Here is an 18922-nt window from a genome sequence, read left to right on the forward strand (position 1 = left end):
AAAAACAGGCTTTGCAAGAGCTCCACTGCTGCTGATGACAGGGAGCTATCCTTCTCACGAACTGTCCAGACATGCCCTGCTGGTTCTCACCCTTTCATCTGTAGCTGGAAAGCTGGTGGTACATTTCTGGTTGAGAGACCTTGCTAGTCCTGTAAACTGAGCTGGGAGGAAGCTGGCTGGCAGGCAGAGTTTCAGACTGTGGCTGACCAATGTGTTTTCTCTTGGCCAGAATTTCCAAAGCAAGCCACAGTATGACCCTGGAAAAAGTTATCAGATGGGAGTTTTACAGAGGATATCTTTCTGTTCGCATTTTCCATTTTCTGTTGGTATATTTAGGCTTTGCGCCTTTAGGYTGAAATAAACTGCAGAATGGCAAATACCAGAATAATAAATAAATTGTAGCAGTCTGTGATTGTTCTGTTTTGAGATATTCTGACAATGTAAGTGCASGTGAAAAATATGGTTGAAAGAAAAGGTCTGTCACATATCCCGCTGTGGAAGTCACTGCTGGGCAAGCCTGAAATGCTGAATAAAACAAATGTTTTATTTCTTGGTCTTGCGCATGAAGCAGGCAACAGATGCTGAATGGAGGGATTACTAAAATAAATGCTTGGTGTCTTCCTCATTCATGTAATAACTTGTTCATTCATTTAGGTATGGGTATTGACAAAGCTCAGWAATGCAAAACGATAGATTGAGCACATACAGATAGAAGCTCTTCACCACCACTTTATAATCCTCTGGTTAAGTACTGCAGTTGCAAAGTTATARCRAGCTGATTGGGGAAGTGTAATAAGMCAGATCAGTGAGACACCTATTTTTAAATAGGTTCCCCCAAGCAATTTTGTATGCTGTTTGTTTTGAATGTAACTCACCACTGAAAGAAGAAACAGCAAAACACAGCGGGGAAGTCCAGACCAAGTTCAGGAATKAATCTACAGCCTGTTAAACATTGCTCCCTATTTCTAACAGAGAATCCATTAAACATCTAATGTTTGCAGACACAAACAAAACCCCTCATGTATCAGACAACAATTAAAAGCACAACCATTCAAGTAATCAATGACCACTAGTGCTAAGTGTTGCATCATAAGAACAGAGTATTTGGGAAGTATTTTAGATACAAACCTCAAAACCCGATCTACAGCACTGCAAATGTGCTATGAATGCTACATTAGGAAAAAAAAAAAGAAAAAAAAGCCTTCTTCCTTACCTGCTATTGCTTCCARACTAGGGATTGCAATAGTGCTGTAAGTGCTAATACATTTACAGGACCACGTGTGARCTAAGGTCTCCTCTGCATTTTCCAGGCCTGGCACTCTGTCTATGAAGAAAGAGCCCCACTGTTTAGACACGAAGTAAGGAACTTTGAGCTGATCTTCCTGAAAGAAAAATAAATAAATACGTAAGTTTAAAAAAGAAAATATTTATTTATCCATAAGCATTAGTTTAAGGAACTCTATCTGATTTTCTGGGAAGTCTATATTGTATCTCAGGAGCAATGTGACTTTAAAATATAAAGACAATAACAATCTTCTTCCCGTAAGTCCCCAAACTCCTCTTCATGCAATTTATGGATTCTGTAGGACATAAAAARTTAACTTTAAACATTTTTTAAATACTTTAAGAAAACCCCTTTTATAGTCCCCATTTTTCTGTTTTTGATAGCCTGAATTGCTTGCCGCCCTTCTCGGCAGGAAAAGCTGGGCAGATGCAGCACAGAGTGCAGCACAACTGGGACCTCCTCCTTGGGGAAAAGGAGCTTCCTCATGCTGAGTGGAGTAACTGCAAAGARTGCATCATGCCACCTGTGTTACCTGCTCCTGAGCTGAGGAATGAGAGAAAACTGAGCCACAGAATCCATGGAGAGACATTTAATTACCTAGCAAATTGTGGAAACTTTTTTTTTTAATGTATATTTTCAGATAACAACATCTAGACTAATTATGTTTTAAAGTATTAAAGTAGTATTGGAAAAACAGAGTTTTTACCAGTTCACCTTGAAACCTGCTATATACTGAAAAAAATGCCAGGACACATCTACAGAAAGATGAAAAAATGGGAAGCAAAACTACACTTTAGTGTCATGTAAACTACAGAAAATCTGTTAAAGTCATTTGTGTGCAAAGYAACTTCTCAGACCTGCAGAGCACAGATACCATAGTGTGTGCCTCCAGGTTTGTGAACTTTTGTATTTTATTCTCTATTTAACCCCTCTCTTAGCAGTTTTGAGAACTTGCAGGAATAATTTGTGTTTATGACAGAGGCCTGTATCTTTGGATCACAAGGAAGCTGTTGATGCAGCTGAACAGACCACACCAGTAAACACAGAGCCACTCTTTCCATGAGTCTGCCTTACAGTTTTTCCTCTGAGTATAGCTGGGTGGAGGAAGTASTGATTTTAACAAATGTAGATAATAATTTCTGTGTTCTGTTGTAAATAAGTTGGAAGAAACCTTCCATCTTTTGTTTCAAAATAAGCATTTAACTGAAGTCCTGGGTTTGTTTTTTTTTTTTGGTGGGTTTTTTGTGCAAACAAAAAGAGATACACAGAGATAGCATCTTGCTTTCTTTTTTTTTTCTCCCACCACATCTTATCTTTCCATGCAAATTCCAGGACTTCACATCAGTTATAATTAAATGTAGATGCTCTGATGAATTAAAATCTGTTGGCCAGCTGGACGACACATGGAGAAAATTCTTAAAGCTGTTACAGCTGTTCAGGTGATTTTAATCAAAACAACCCCAATACTGGTCCTTATAAGCACAAAAGACAGGACCTTGTTTACTGACAAGAGGGAAAATATGAGGGTTCTGCTTTCTGAAATGGATGGTTAGTTCAGCAGAAAAAAAAAATGCAACTTGAGGAAATGAACTGATTTTTCTGGAAGTTTGATCCTAGAGTAGGAATTTTTTCCTTATTAAGGAGGAGGGAGTTACATTTTGGATTTACAACCCCAACCCAAGCCCCTGATAAGATCAAACCCAGTTAGATAAGAGACTTGTCATCAAGTCAAGAGAGCTCCCATCATTTTGCTGCTGGCTTATCTCCACATGATGGGGCAAGTCTGGCAGGCTAAATCTTGACTTCAAATCTGGAAAGAGCAGTCAAAACTCTGACCACATCCTTATCTCACCTGCAGCCTGAAATGAAGGACAGATCATGTACCATGAACCTGCCCCTCTGTGAAATGAGCAAAATCTCCTCTTACTGTGGCTCCTCACATGCCTGGAGGCACATGCTCAGCAGTGGGGTTGAGGAGATCTGGAAGATGCATCCGCTCCTCCTGCAGTCCCCAGACACAGAATTTGCTCTCACAGCAGGACAGTGGATCCTGGAAAGTGCTGAGCAATCCTTCTTTCTCATGCAAATCCCCCAAGCAYATGGGTTTGCTCTCAGGCATATTGGTCAGACAGCAGCAGGTCAGATGTTGATTGTGTGAGTTGAGGGTACAAAGCCTCAAAGMAAACATCTACACTTCAGGGAAATAGGGATGGTACCAGGAATCCTCATGTTCCAGGGCCTTCCACAAAGTCTAAACACCTGGAATATTTGCTATCACTTTGCTTTGCTCCCTGCAGAACAACAGGGCCTGTTAACAGAACAGACAGGATCTGTTAATGGGACCCTTGGCTAACACTGATTTGTCAGCTTACCAATGACCCTTCTAAAATACAAATTAGCGGGAGCTGAGCTCTGAAGTTTTTCTGCATTTGATAAAAAGATGAAAAAAAGAAAGATGTAAAGGGGACAGGAGTGAAAGATTAAGCTGTTAGTATTTTYAAGGGCTTTATTTAGATGCAGATTTGCCATCTTTGTACCAAGCACAGAGCATGAGGAATACTTCATTGCATCCAGTATGAGTGATTGTATGATTTATGCTGAAGCAGTAACATTATCACTGACTCTTGATGCCAGAAAAAATGCTCAAAATACAATTTTGCTGGTGTAACAGTAGGTATTTGAGATGTTTCTGTCAGCACAGCTGTTCTGGCCACAACAATGGGATGTCCCTGAATAACAAACCCATCCTGGGTGTGCAAWTGGACAAGCCAGCTACTGATCTGACTTTTGTTGCACAGAGCCTGCCCTCCTACAMATCATGCAAATATAAAACATTTCACCCATTATTATTATACCTAAGCTATAACAGGGATCACTTAATAAGGGGACTTAAAATAAAATGTAGCACCTCAGGATATTGCCCTCAGAATATTGCTTCAACTCACCAGGYTCTGTTAGATTTGTGTCAAAGATAAACAGGAATAGAGACAAACAGAGCCAAAAGGCACGGAGTAAATAGCCTTGTCTACGATCACACCAAGGGAGTAAATGGAAATTCTGGGGGGTAACAGCCCTGACCTCTACAACCAAYCATCATTGCAACAATTAAGTTCTCCCTTCTAACTACAAAATTATTGACTATATCCACCAATAAATTCTTTGATTTCTGCTCCATTCATTCATCTAGCCCAGGGTTTTTACACACTGACAGCTCCTCTGTAATAATTTCCCTCGAAATCCTGGGACAAATTCCAGCTTTCCTTTGAGTTTTCATTGATGGAACTGATCACACACATTTAAAGAACAGAATGCAAAACCAAAGCCTCCAGCCAAGGAAACAAATCTCCAGTTCTGGGAGGTGGGGGGGAATCTTGTTTCAACACAGTGCTTCATACTTTTATTCACCCTGCATGCTGCAATTTACTTAGAAGCCAAGTAACTGCACAAATAGTTTTTAGTTTGCTATTCTCTTGCTTATTTGGTTATGACTCATGCACTTGAAAGAACTGCAGTTGTTGCCATAATTTCACAGTTATGTGTATCTGGCTTATGTAATGTATTTAATTGAAGGGAAAAGACAAAAACTGCAAATGAAAATGGAAATTACAAGTCTCCCAGTTTGTGTTGTGAAGAGGTTGTTTTCTTGCCCTCTCTCTGTTAGTGATGAAACACCAGTCAAACAACTAAAAACAGATTTTTGTCTTTTCTTTCTGAAACATGCAATTGCCAATTAAAGTATTACTTTTTTCTCTAACAATATTTTGTAAAGAATGACAGAATTGAGGATTGCATAGTGTATGAAGTCTTTGGAACCTCTCTGCACACACAGCATGGCACAGAAAATCTACAGTAGTAGCTTATTTTTATTGCCAATGAATGCTAAGGCTGATTAACCAGATGAAAAAATAATCTGTTTGTGACTAATTYTCMAAAAACACCTGACTTTGTACAGTCRGTTGAATTGGCTTTTCTCCCCWCTTAACCAAAGGGTTAATGGGAGAAGTTGCTTGGAGGAATGAAAATAAAACTCTCATAGGCTTGCGAATGGAGTCCCTTTGAACTAGTCCTGTTAAGTTAGTGGTGTCCAGTCAACTGCAGAGATATGGATGTGACCTGTTGTTCAGACTCCAGTGAGCAGCATGGTAATGAAATAACACCACTGACCTGCCACGGCCCCCCTGGCTCAGGTTCCTTTAATCAACGCGATTCATTTCTCCCTTGCTTGCTCGCTGTCACTGGTAGCGGATGTAAAYGGAACAGGGGCTGTGTGTGGTAGGGGTGGTGTCTCCCCAAGATACTGCAATCTCTTATCAAGAATGCTACAGTGTCACTGAAATGCCAAGCACCTGTCTAAAAGTCTCAATTTGCTGCTTGACAGCTGCTGTGATAGAGAAGATGGATCTTGTGAGCAGTCGAGCAGCACCGYTGCAATAAGGGAAGGCCAAATCGTCATTGTGGGCTTGGAAACACATCGCTCCCTTACTCTTTCTTTGTACTTCCAGAAAAAGAACCACTTTCTGCCTCTCAGTTTAAAAGTGCGTGCTTCAAAAGAATATATTCACCATGCTTAGGAAATCATGTTGAACAAATCCCCCAAACCTTGTAGAGATGCAAGTCTTATGCAGCAATGCAACATAATCTCCAATCAGAGAATGAAAAAACTTATGGAGGAAAATCAGTTATTTTTAAAACATTAATTAYTTAAATCAAATTGCATTTACTTATGAAGTGCTACTAGCTCTTCYTCCCCTGCCTCCTGTTCTTACTGAGAAACATGTTCTCTTGATAGGAGATTGATTTTTTTGTCTTAATTTTTGTTTTTCTACAACCGAGGAGGAAGCCTAAACATTAATAATTACAATTCCTTATTTCAGTGACTGAGATGTCCTTGTTTGACCTTAGTTTAGAATAGGATAGTGGAAAAATATATGAGATATATCTGTTAAAAATAAATATATAGATATCACATCTATATTTTTTTCATCCCATTGAAAATAGCCTTTTCTTCATTAAAACCAGGAGCTTTTACAACACTTAAATTAAAAAACATACCTAGTATAAAAGCAACCCTAAAATCTTTTCTATTGGTAAGTTAAGTTTTAATCACAAAGAGTAATTATTTTAAAAGAAAAATAAAGTTTACTGCTTTACAAAGCTAAATATAAAGAGCATATGTATCTCTGCAATTAGAAGAAAACGACCCATGTATTTAGTAGCACACGAAATGAAGAAACACTCCAAAAGGAGAGTGAAACTTCGCAGTAATTCTTACCTACATGGGACCTGCTGGAGGTACAACACTGCCTCATCATCCATCTCAGGGCTGTTCCCTACCTACTTTGCTCTTTGGCAGCAGAGGGAAGGAGAAACCGTAGTAACTTTCCACATTCTGTGGAAGAGTTAAAGGGTGGCAGTGGTGCTAAGGACCTGCATTTCAACTGTGATTAACCTTAAAATCACATTATTTATCTGAGGTAACCATCACTAAGTCTGCACTGGGCCAGAGTTTGAAGCMGTCCCTCTTATCTGAGTACAGCTGTCACCAAAATAAATAACCTATGAGGAAAGCAGCAGATTAAAAGTTCTTTGTATATAAGGAATGCACAAGCAAACTCTTTCACAAGAGAGAAAGCARCCTTTAAAACAATGCAATAAAAATCCCTCTATGTTTACAGTTGGCCACAACACACAGGGAAACATCATGAACTGAGCAGAGTTCAGGCATTGGACTTGTGATAAGTGGGCATGAAATCTCTCCTTGTGGGATGAGGGCAGGATMTTGCTACTAAAAAGGTTTTTGCTAAGGGAGAGCACATAGAGCTCTTTTTCTGAGATCCATGGCTGAGCTCCAGGCAGAGATGCTGTGTCACCYATGCATTGCTGAGCTGGGACAGAAMRCCATCCCCCTGGTAGGATAAGGAGGACACCTCTGTGGAGGATGCAGATGCTGCCAGCACGCTGGTAGGATAAGCAGGTTCATTCTTAATGCATGTGACACGAGGCTTTTTTGTAATTTATTCTGTTCCAGGAATCATCTGCAAGGAACCCTTACCTCATATTTTCCTTTCTTCTCCAAGGGCTCAGATTCAGCCTTCGCAAGCACTGTAGCTCTGTCCCCCAGAAGCTCCTCTAAGATGAAGACGGTTTCCCAGTTACTATAATGACGGGCTGGGAATATATCTGAGTGCATACTGTCACCAAAATAAACAACCTACAGGGGAGGAAGCAAATTAGAAGTCCATTGTACATGAGGAAAACACAAGCAAACTGTTTTACACGAGAAAGAGCCTTAAAACAACCTAATAAAAATTCCTCCATGTTTACACTTGGTCATGACATGCAGAGATCTTATTAATGTCAAGTTTGGGGCTTTATCTTTAACCAGCTCCACAAGGGACAGGCTGGCCCCACACGCCCTCCTTGCTTTTGCCCTCCATGGGCATTGGACAGGGATGCCTGACTGGGACCAGCAAAAGGAAGTGTGAGTTTTTTGACTGACAGAAATAACCTGACAGGAAGCAGCGGAAAGACTACCAAGAAAAYACACTAAACTGGAACAAGTTTTAGACCACACTGGAAACAAGAGAGAACATGAAGCACTTCTCAGTGACTCAGAACACTTCTGTGTCCAGGGAGGAGCTTATTCACTATGAAAAATAGTGACCGACTATTCCACCGCTTCAGTGGCATTTTCACTTTCTCAGATCTGTACTTAAAATAACACAATCCTAGTTTTCASCGATGCCATCTTTAAATCTATTTGATCAATTTCCTCAGGAAGATTTCCTGATTACAAACTGATTCACCCCAAAGCTGCACACAGAACAGAACATCTAGAAAGTTTACCTATTCTACTGATAAGAAGACAAACTTACTATTTCCAGTTCTGGGCTGCAGGTTGTAAGACAGCAGCAAGCATAGCCACAAAAGAAGTTTGTGACCACACACATCAATAACTTCAAGGAAAGTTTGTCTGTGAATTCTTGACTGAAACAGGGTATTTTCAGAAAGATTTGCTCTCACTTGTAACATACCTTGGGGTCCACCTTGCCAGTCATCTTCTTCAGWAGATCATAAAGCTGGATAGCATTGCCTTGGGAATACCAACCAGGCTTGTCCAGGGAGAGCAGAGCCTCCTGCTCCTCGTCATTCTCTGCAATCACCAAGCAAAATTGCAGRAATGCTGTTAGTGAGGCCAGCCCATCGTCCTGTCCTTGTGATGTGTGAGAAGCTGCCTGTGCACAGCTGGTCTATTCTGACTTTAAACCAGCCCCAGTGTCTGGCTCAGGTTCCAATACTGACTGTGGGTTCACTCAAGGTGTTTGGTAGCTGGGGTAGGCAGACATTTGTGAGAAAGGAGCAGCTGAGCTTCGTCTGCACTGGCTGTAGAAGGAATTAAAGTCATGGGCTTTGCCACCCAAACACTGCAGCAGGGAAGGCAGAAGGCCACACAGAGCAGACTGATGGAGCTGCTGCAGATGTGAGGCGAAACCATGAGATAAAACAGACTTTAAGAGACATCATKTACTTTGCCATGCAGAAAAGTGACCTACAGTTTTTAAACACTGACATAAACCCAACAAAACAGACTGAAGTAGCTCTTGAGGGCATTTACAAAGCCCTCAGATCAGCACAAACAATGAGCAGTTCCAGTTATCCTCCAGTTCTGAAGAAATGATGAGTGGACAATGTTGCTGGTCACTCTGGCAGTGTCAGTGAATTMAAAAATTCTTAGAAAATTAGAAGCTCCCTGGTCATCACCCAGCTGTGCCATAGGCTTTGTCTCTGGCTGCTTCCAAAGCATGGATCTGTCCCAGCATCTGTGTAACCTTGTTGCTTTTTCAGATCCATGTGCTATTGCCAGATGAACTCCTTWTAGCTCCTTGCTGGAGCCAAAATAGTAGTCTCAGTGAACCGATAAACTACAGTTTCATCAGAAATATTAATATTAATGTATTTTGACTATTGAGCAAGTGAAACAAAGGTTGATTTTGTTACTTAGTCTCAAACTTTTCTTAATTTAATGCTAGAGACAGAAGAGTTAGAAACCAACCCAGTACTTATATATGAGTTAGGTGTGGCATCAGTTTTTCTCCTGCTTCATAGATTTTTTCAAAATACTTAAAATRTGTTAGGAGTAAGAGGAAAAGAGCAACTTTTACTTGGTTAGAGACTGCTGAAATCTGAAATGCAAATTTTAGAGGATGGTGAAGTGCTAAGAGAGCTTTATGTTTAGGAGCACTGAAGATGTACATGGCACAACACATTGGTCTTTGAAGAGATTATAAAAGCCAAAAGGGAAATGGGTACGTGGAGAGAGGCATGAAATAATTTTTTAATATTATGCATYTACAAATTTGAAGAAACAGACAAAACAATTCTATATTAAGAGTGTTTTATAAACTAGGAAAAAACAAGGAAATTCAAAGTTGACATTAACAATTCATGTACAACTTGAGTGGAAATATTTTCCTTTGTTCTTCTTCAGGAATGTTAACAATAATAATAATAATAAAAAATATGATAGCATTTAGAAAACAACTTAATTTCCTGACTATTATAACCTTTGAGTAAACAACTTTTGAGCAAACAGAAGTTGTCAAAACAGTAAATTTATTTTATTTTCCTTGTATTTTTAGACATATTTGGATGGTTGAATGAACAAGTAGACACAACCTTCAAATGACATGGACATAGAAAAAGAAACTTATGAAACCAACTAATTTGACATGCTATAAAGCTTTCAGAAATTTGTGAAGATTTGTATAGCTATCCAGTTTGTATCTATTTGTATAGCTCCATTCAGTCAATCAGGAAAATAATGGAGGAAAATGGAGCTTTTATGAGAAATATTTTCATAATGACAATGCTGAATTTGCGAACAGGAGCCCTATGTATTTTATCAGCTTCAGGAGGCTAAAGCAAAGAGCAAAAGCCTTCTTGCTACCTCTATGGAATGGCATGCGGGGAAGTCCTGACAATTCACTCTAATTACAAGGCAGAAGACCTCTGACTCTGTGAGAGCTATTTCTGTCAACCCTAGCAATGGGATTCATCTCACTTAAGGCATCYGGAATTTAGGCTTCTAATTCACAGTTACAATCTGAACTAGTTGCCTRCCTGTGCTAGACAAAAGAGTGCAAGAAGCATTTTCTAGACATGCCAGCTCTGGAGAAGGAAAGGATTTAATTATGTTAAAATTTGTGCTTTTAGGCAATGAAATAAAGGGAAATTAATTTCCCCTGCAGAAGAAGGCAGCAAACAGCACTGAGATGTTTAATTCATTATGGGAACATTTTGATTTTGGAAGGAGSTTCAGAAATATGAGGAATTAGGAAAGGTCCTTTAAAATATTGGAGTTGTAGGGTGATAGGGATAACAACTCTGAATGGACAARCCTTGCCTTGAACTATCTCATGTGGCTGCTTGTGCTCACATATTGAGGGGTGACTGTGTCAGTTTTATTGCTGTAATCTGAAGTGGAAGGAAATGGATGGTGTTTCAGCTGCGATAAGTCCTCAACAAGATCAGTTTCTAATTTTCTCAATTTGCCCAGTGGCAAAATATAGCTAAGAAAATAATTCTTCAGCTTTGACTCTTAAAGCCTTTTGCAATAGTCCTGCCATGTAAAAATTAATACACAACTTAAAAACCCATCAATGGCACCATTGGCTCTGGCCTTRTATYCTTCAGATGGTAGCTACACGACAAYGCTGAAGAAATCTGCAAATTTCCTGCCAAAATGTTGCAGAAGTGTGATTACGATAGATCCGAATATATTTTAGATATTCCAAGCTGAACACTGGCTACACTCAGTTAAGAACAAAACTGCTGCTGACCTTCTTTGCACTTTGCTGTTATTGATTCTTAAAAGTTCACTCAAAGGTCAGAAATGCTATAAATATTCTTCCAGCAGGAAGCAACATACATGGGGATACTTTAGGTCTTATAAGCTAGGAGGAAACGGAGATGTCCTGACAATTTCAAACAGACTGGATAACCAAAAAGAATTTCTCTGATGATTTAGATAGAGTGACTTGCTTCCTTCTGAAGCCYCATATATCACTGAAACTCGGATTCCTGGCTGTAGACTGAAAATGTGCCATGTCAAGAAATGTAAAGGTACCAAGTAAGTAAAATTAAAACAATTAAACCCAGAAAATCATTCTGTGAAAACACTTGTCCAAACCCAACCGTGATTCAGCGCAGTCTTCCTGAGGGGAAGTTACTGTTCCTTTTTAAAAACAACAATGAAAGCTTGACTCATGATGGGGCAATATTAACATTTCTGGGATGGCAATTTCCCTATAGCTTTGTCCAACAGCTTGGGAAATGGCTGCTGATTCAGGAATATATTTTCATCACCAATAAAAGATAAGCTTTTTCAGATAAACCAATTCACTAAAAAGACTCAATATGCTTTTTCTTGTGAGAATTTTCTTGCCTACCTTTAAATGTGCATTGCAGCTTTAAAACATGGTCTGAGGAACATCTGGTTTCATTCTGAATGATTATGCAAAAAGTAATCAGTGAAGCTTATTCTCATTTAAATGACAACTGATGGTAATTTACTTYGGCAAAGAGTCATTTTTTGGGAAAGGCTTTGCACAGCTTGCTTACTGCCATCTGCCCTGTGTCCTGCTATGGTTATACCTGCTGAGATGGAAAGGGTCTGAACCTGGGGGTCTCTCTATCCCCAGCCTGGCTGTTGTTTATGCTGTTAGACCCCAGCCCATGGGACAGGGCTCTCGGTGGGAAAGACTGAGGTTAAGAGAGAAACTGAGGGGTGAAATTATGCTTCAAGAGTTGTTCAGCTATGCTGAGCCATACTTACACTCAGGTTAATTTTTCTCAGTTCACCACCCCTGAGGCACCACCCAGTGCTGCTCCTCTGGCTGGGTGCCCTGCAGTGAGTGCAGGCTGCACACTGGGGCCAGGACCCTTCAGGGACCCACCAGAGAGCCCAAGGACACCTCACATCCACTTGCTTGGGCAGAGACCAGGGCAAGAAAGCAATTCCAAGTGCCCAGAGGCCCTGCCAGCCGAAAGTGTGCTGGGTTTAACTACAATGTACATACACCTCCCTTACAGCTCCTCCTTCTGCATTTCTCTGGACAGCCTTTAACCCATTTCCACACAGACATAGTTAGACTGGCTGTTAGGGTTACTGCTATTTTTTTTCCCTTTGAGCTGTGCAGTAGAATGAAAAACATCTGTCAACTCTGTTGCTGCTCATGCCCGTGCCAGCTYCTGTCCCTTCTTGCCCATGGGCAGCTCCAGTGGGCTCCCACTGCCTGCAGGCACCTCACGCTCCTGTCTGAAGCTCTGCTTACCAACATGGGGGTCATTGCAAAACAAATCCATTCTATGGTTCTTAACTATCACACTGATTGGCCTCCCTGCATTTTAAAACAAGTGTTGTTTCAGACCCTGAGGGCATTAATATAAAAGCTGAGTTATGTTCCAGTCTCACTTGCAAACACAGTCTGACTCTGGATAGCATTTTGAGCTCACTTAAGAAAGACAAACTTTCCTTTCCAAAAGGGAAATCAGGGCAGGAGAGTGCATCATTTTACAGTCAAGACAAAGGAGACTGCACAGGTAAAATCTTTCTGGCAAAGGACAATTACCCAATTGTAAAGGTAACGAGATGGGATGACATAAGCTGAATTTCCCTGTGGCTGTGTCCTCCATGAAGAAAGCAAGTACTTACAAGTTTCCTGGAGGTAAAACTTCCTACCTTATGGGCAACCTTAGGGTATCACCCAAAATTCCTGTGTATCAACCAACCAACTTTGTTGTGCATTTCCAGGATTCACTCAGGTATTARTGTGTGTTTTGCCCTGGAAGCAGCTGTGAAATCCACATGCCCGTGCATCAGCACTTGCCAGCTCCCTGTCTGACTGGATGACTGAAGGGAAATGATAAAGAACAAATTATTCCCTTCACATCATGCACTGAAATGAAAGRTTAAGGCTTCCCAAAGTGACTGATGATTTTGTCCATCTCCATTCTTTGCTGTCCAATCTGACTGGTTTTTTTTCCCCAGAAAATCACCTCCCTTTCCTGCCTTTGCATCATTCTGCCTTGTTTGGGGTGGCTTATGGTTGAAGTGAGATGCAGGCTGAATTAATCAAAGTAAAAAATCAGTTTTGAAAACTGGAACATGATTTTAAAATTTACATAGGCAGTGTTACATCTTTCATATGCTTAGCAACCCCAACATATATGTGTTCAACCACATAGAGGACTAAATAACARTACTACTAAAAGCTGGCAGTACTCTGGAAGAACACCACAGATAAAGCTGGAGAAAAAATACAGATAACACCCTGGGAAAAAAAACCCAAACCTATTTCATAGTAATTCATAATTACAGTTTATGACATTACTAACAATTGCTTTCCTCAGGAAGGACTTCTCCCACTGTTTTGTAAGGCCTGGTAAGACCAAAGTACAAGACAGTATATTTTCTAATTGCTCTGGGCATATATAATAACCACAGAATCCTTTGAGCAGAAATTAAWAAATAAAAAGGAGCTTTTACATTTTCAGTTTTACCAAAACGTTTTACATTTTTATTAAAATCTGCCTTACTGCTTAAATTGTGCCAAGCAACAGACTATGTAGAGAGAAGACTGAAGTTTTACTTTTTGGTAAGAAAGTCAGTAGTTCCTTAAGAGACATCAGCAAGTAAGCTTCTCTGAAGTTTTACTTGTTTATAAGAAAATCAGTAGTTCCTTTAGAGAAGTCAGCAAATAAGTTTCTCTAGAAGGTTTTGATTGCTGTGTTAYAGGAACTGAAAATAACAGCTCCCTACAGGTTAAGTAATTTGTTTTCAAATCTGTCAAAGCATTAGCTTTTTGTCTTCTCAGGAACAGTCTGGCTAAACAAAGCATTTTTGTTTAAAACACTGATATGATGAAATAGAAATCAAGGCTGTTTCTTTCTCAGAAAAGAAAAATCACTCTTTGGAAAATGACTTTCCTAAAAGTTCCTTTTTAATTGTAGTTCATGTGCAAATTTGGTGAGGGTTTTTCAGCAATTTTATTTAATTGCATTTATAAATCAGAAGACTTCTACTTTGCAATAGTATGGGGGATATAAATATATAATTTCACTTCTTCATTGCACACATTTTTTAAAGGTGGGGTTTTTTTTGTTTCATTTTGTTTTTTTAGAATTGGGATCTTGGAAAGGTACAAAATGGCAAGAAAAGAAATAACTTCCCTCTCTAGAGTAATTTTACTTTGAATCTCATTCGTTTTGTAAGAAGATCCAGAGCCTTATAAATGAGGAACTTTCAATATTCAGAAAAATAACCATGTTAAAATTAGTACCATAGTCTTCCTAGAGATCCTTATATAATTATGAAGAGACAGGCTTTTTCAGAAAGCATTTCCAATTAAAATAAATTAGGAAGGGTATGGCAACTGAGGAAAAAACCCTGACACAAACATTCCAGGAATATACAGTTACCTGCCCATAGCTGTTCTTACCAGGGTGTACAAGAGTGGAGGGCACAACACAGAGGGAAACACAGATGAGAGGAGGGCCATCAGTCAGTTCTGACCTAACCCGTCACTTCAGAAAAAGTCTCAATTTCTCAAAATAAAATTGAGACACACAAAGTATCTTCTTTGCACTGTGTGGTCTGTAATCTTTCAGTTTATCTGAACCTTTTAAGTTTCTCTTGTTAAACCTACTGAAATAAGGCATATTGAAATTTGCTCTTGGACCACACTCTTCCCCACTGAAAATTGACACTGAAGTGTTATGGGGAAAAACTCCCTGTCATCATTTACCTTGGCCTTAGGTTTAGTAAAAAAACCCCAAGGACTAAAAAAAGAACAGAAGTTCTTTAATCCTCAGTTACAGAAAGACTAAGAATTTTTCCCCTGTATCTGAATACTTCAGGTATAAAATATATATAAAAAACCTGGAATAGACAACTTGATTCTGAACAAATATGTCCCCACAAAGCCATGTAAGAACTTGGCTACAAGGGCCCTTTGCTCTTAATTTTTTTCAACTCCTAAAATATGTTATTTCAAAGGGAATAATGGCTGCATAGGAGACATGAGCATGCATAGTTATTGCACCAACTCATTTGCCTGGAACACACAATAGACAATTTCATTAACTTTTATATGAAAACTTTTTATATAGTCAGGTTGATTTATGATTTATAAGTAATACCATTCTTTTTTCCTAACTTATTATGCTATGTCAAATCCCTACTTTAATTTTATTTGTTTATTCCGCCTCCAGAAGTTCCAGCTCCAAATATCGGCCACCTCTGAAGGGGGGCAGTTTTATATCAGCCAGCCTTTAAAGACTAACTTAAGATTTAAGATTCCAAATGCAGAAAAATAAATTTGGGGATTAAAAAGAAATAAACAAACCCACGCAGCTTTCTGCCTGTTAATAACTATACAAGTATAGCTGCAGATAGTGATTATTAAAGCCTTGCTCAGCTTTAGTAATTAAAAAGAAGAACCCCACCCAAACCAGTATTTATAAGGAAAACTGRATGCCTTAGAATAATCTTCCTTTTTCTGTGCAAATAAAAGCTAACATCTGAGACTAACTGAGAGAGAGGTTCTGGCTCCTGTTGATCCAAGGCTTATTTTTATTCCATGGTAGCAGAGAAGCATTATATTTAAAAATCATACTGATATTAAAYCCATTTGGAAGCATACAGCTGTCACAGAAGAAACGACCTTGGCATTGCTTCCTATATGTAGCAAATAGTGAGTATTTTATAGGTTATTAATAATASTTGGCACTTCGAGTAACAATAAAAAAAAATAATTAGAATATAACAGGATTAACTAGTTAAGAACCGCTTTCTCATACAAAATATAGAAACTGCCACTAATAGTTTAAAATCACAGATATGAAAGAATATCAAACACGCCTACAATCACACTGGGTGGTCTTGTTCAGTAGCAAATACACTTTTTTCCTGATACATTTTCTGTCTTATATTTTGTTTCCCTTTGCTTAAKAAATTGTTCAAGAGGCACTGAAAGCGTTTGGGACCTAACATTGATGTCAGACTCTCCTCTTGGAGTCATATCTCTCTTCATGTATCATTATGGAATTCCAGTGGGGATTTTGCCATTTTTGTGCAGTAAGGATGACCTTTAGGTGATTTTATTACGGTYTCTCCTGCATTTTATATTATTACTAATCCTTCTAGTTAAAAACATTACAAAAGAAGGGATGGAGAAGGTGTATGGATGTGATGGAAGAGAGAGACATGACAACAAGTTCAGTCTTGAGGTCTGGAGACAATTTCCTGGCCTTGTGGATCACAGTCATGGATGAATTCATGAAGGTCATGGAAGGACAAAGATTATGACAGGGTTAGAACAATTGGCAGAGATTTCAGGAACTATTTAAGGTCTGCTAAGGAGCCAGGTGCATTAGGTAACACCAGAATGACAATCAACATGAAATCTTGTTCCTGTAGGATCTCTTGAGATACAGTACTACTTCAATTAATATTTAATTAAAAAATGAAAAATGTTAGGAAATGAATATTCTAACAAACAGGAAGAGTTCTTACATGTGGAACAGTCGCTGTAAATCTCAGACCAATGCAACCAGGCTGGAGATGGCAAGTAAAAATGGAAACTATTCCTTTCTGGCAAAGTATGTTCAGTTATCCTTTGAAGGGAAGACTAACATGAAGGATTTGTAGTAATGAGTGTTCAGAAGAAGTAAGAGAAATGATTCCTCTGACACTTCCTAAGGCACATGGAGGACAGGGAGGTGATTCCAGACAGCCAGGATGGCTTCACCAAGGGAAATTCCTGTCTGACCAACCTAGTAGCTTTCTACAATGGAGTAACTACAACAGTGGATAAGGGAAAAGCTACGAATGTCATTTAAATGGACTCCTGTAAGGCCTTTGACACAATCTCCCCCAACATCCTTCTCTCCTGAGACTCCATCTGGAGCACTGCATCCAGCTCTGGGATCTKCAGCACAGGAAGGACATGGACCTGTTGGAGTGAGTCCAGAGGAAGGCCACAAAGTTGATCAGGGGGATGGAGCATCTCTCCTGTGAGGAAAAGGCTGAGAGAACTGTGATTGTTCAGCCTGCAGCAGGCTTGGGGTGACCTAATTGCAGCCTTGAAGGAACTCACAGGAAAGATGGGGCAGGAATATTTATGAGGACAGGACAATGCGAAATGGGTTTAAATTGAGAGTAACTTTAGATTAGATATCAGAAAAACATTCTTTACTGTGAGGGTGGTGATGCACTGGAACAGATTGCCCAGGAAGGTTGGGGATGACCCTTCCCTGGATGTGTTCAAGGCCATGTTGGATGGGGCTCTGAGTAACCTGGTCTACCTGATGGTGTCCATGTCTACAGCAGTGAGTTGGAACTAGATGATCTTCAAGGTCCTCTTCCAAGCCAAACCATTCTATGATTCTGTGAATACCTTTCTAATTCTTTATCTGTGCATTTGGCATGGTTTGCAAAACCACTCTGTATCTRTATGAAAATGTGTTTTACCTTGTTTCTCAGAACCAAGAGCATTATGCCACATCTYTCTATGCAGGAATTTTACAGATAAAATCTCTCGCTACTATTATTCCAGATAAAATAATAATCTTGCARCATTCAGCCTTAGTCTGGCAGTATCACAGAGGCACCTGGAATCTGTGGACAGTGGTAATGTATGAAGTGGTTTTACACAGATAAGAATCAGATTAGAATGAACATGCTTACTAATGGAGAGAAAAAATTCTGGGATTGCTAACTCTTGCAAATACATATTTAAATTTAGGACATCTGGAGCCAAATGTGACTAATCAAGACAAATTGAAGAACTAAGAGAGTGAGGAAGAAGATGGTGCATCACTTTTTCTTTTGAGCTTTCAAGGTGCAAGAGCTAATTCCCTTTGGAACATTAGCTACAGAGGACTTGCTACTCACCTAAACAATGCAGTGTCCCACAATTGTTTACCAGCCAAGATATGTCCATTTTTGTATTCTCTGACCTATAATTTCCCTGTACTTGTTGGAAAAGGCAGAGCTGCTCCTGAACAAGGTGACTCCCTACACACTTGATATTTCCCCCAGGTGCAGTAAATCCACATCTGCTGTTTGTTGCAGCTCTCCTCTGCCACTTCCCACTTTGCAGTTCTTCTGGTTGCTTCATAAACTTTGGGTGAGCTGCAGTATTTAGAAATTGGGAAACTGAGGCAGAGATTAGCTGTCATACCAAACTGAAGCAGATTTCAGCCCAGATTTGGTCATGATTCCTCCACATGTTCTCAGCTCATTTCTAGGGCTTCCTAACCAACTCCTTTCACTGCTTGCTTCCAAYAGCAGATCTGCAGTACAAAAACCAAACATAATTTTTGAAAAAAACAATTCTTCTGACTAACCTTAATAAAAGCTTGACATTCTGGAAGAACACACAAGAGAACTCCAAAACTCCTTAATCAAAACCAGCACGTACAGATTCATGGAAACTATGCTGAAGGGAAGCTTTCTGCACCAGTTGCCAGCCTCTCGCTCTGCCAGGAATGTACCATATACAAAACTTYATTTTTACTTTACTACAAACTGCTTCAGTTCCAATTTCCAAATTAGTTATGAATCAAATCACAAGG

General features: G+C 39.4%; 1 protein-coding gene across 1 annotated transcript in view; it reads right to left on the minus strand.

Moving 5' to 3' along the window:
• NT5DC1 (5'-nucleotidase domain containing 1) overlaps nucleotides 1-18922 on the minus strand; it is a 119554-nt gene that overhangs the window by 10659 nt on the left and 89973 nt on the right. The window contains exons 5-7 of the mRNA XM_057369003.1: nucleotides 8320-8438; nucleotides 7338-7496; nucleotides 1214-1382 (exon numbers count right to left, since the gene is read on the minus strand). Of these exons, the coding sequence (XP_057224986.1) occupies nucleotides 1214-1382; nucleotides 7338-7496; nucleotides 8320-8438 (447 nt within the window). The remainder of the gene's footprint in view (nucleotides 1-1213; nucleotides 1383-7337; nucleotides 7497-8319; nucleotides 8439-18922) is intronic.

This window comes from Malurus melanocephalus, unplaced genomic scaffold, assembly GCF_030028575.1.
Source record: "Malurus melanocephalus ecotype Western Australia unplaced genomic scaffold, MMel_1.1 scaffold_100, whole genome shotgun sequence".
NCBI lineage: Eukaryota > Metazoa > Chordata > Aves > Passeriformes > Maluridae > Malurus > Malurus melanocephalus.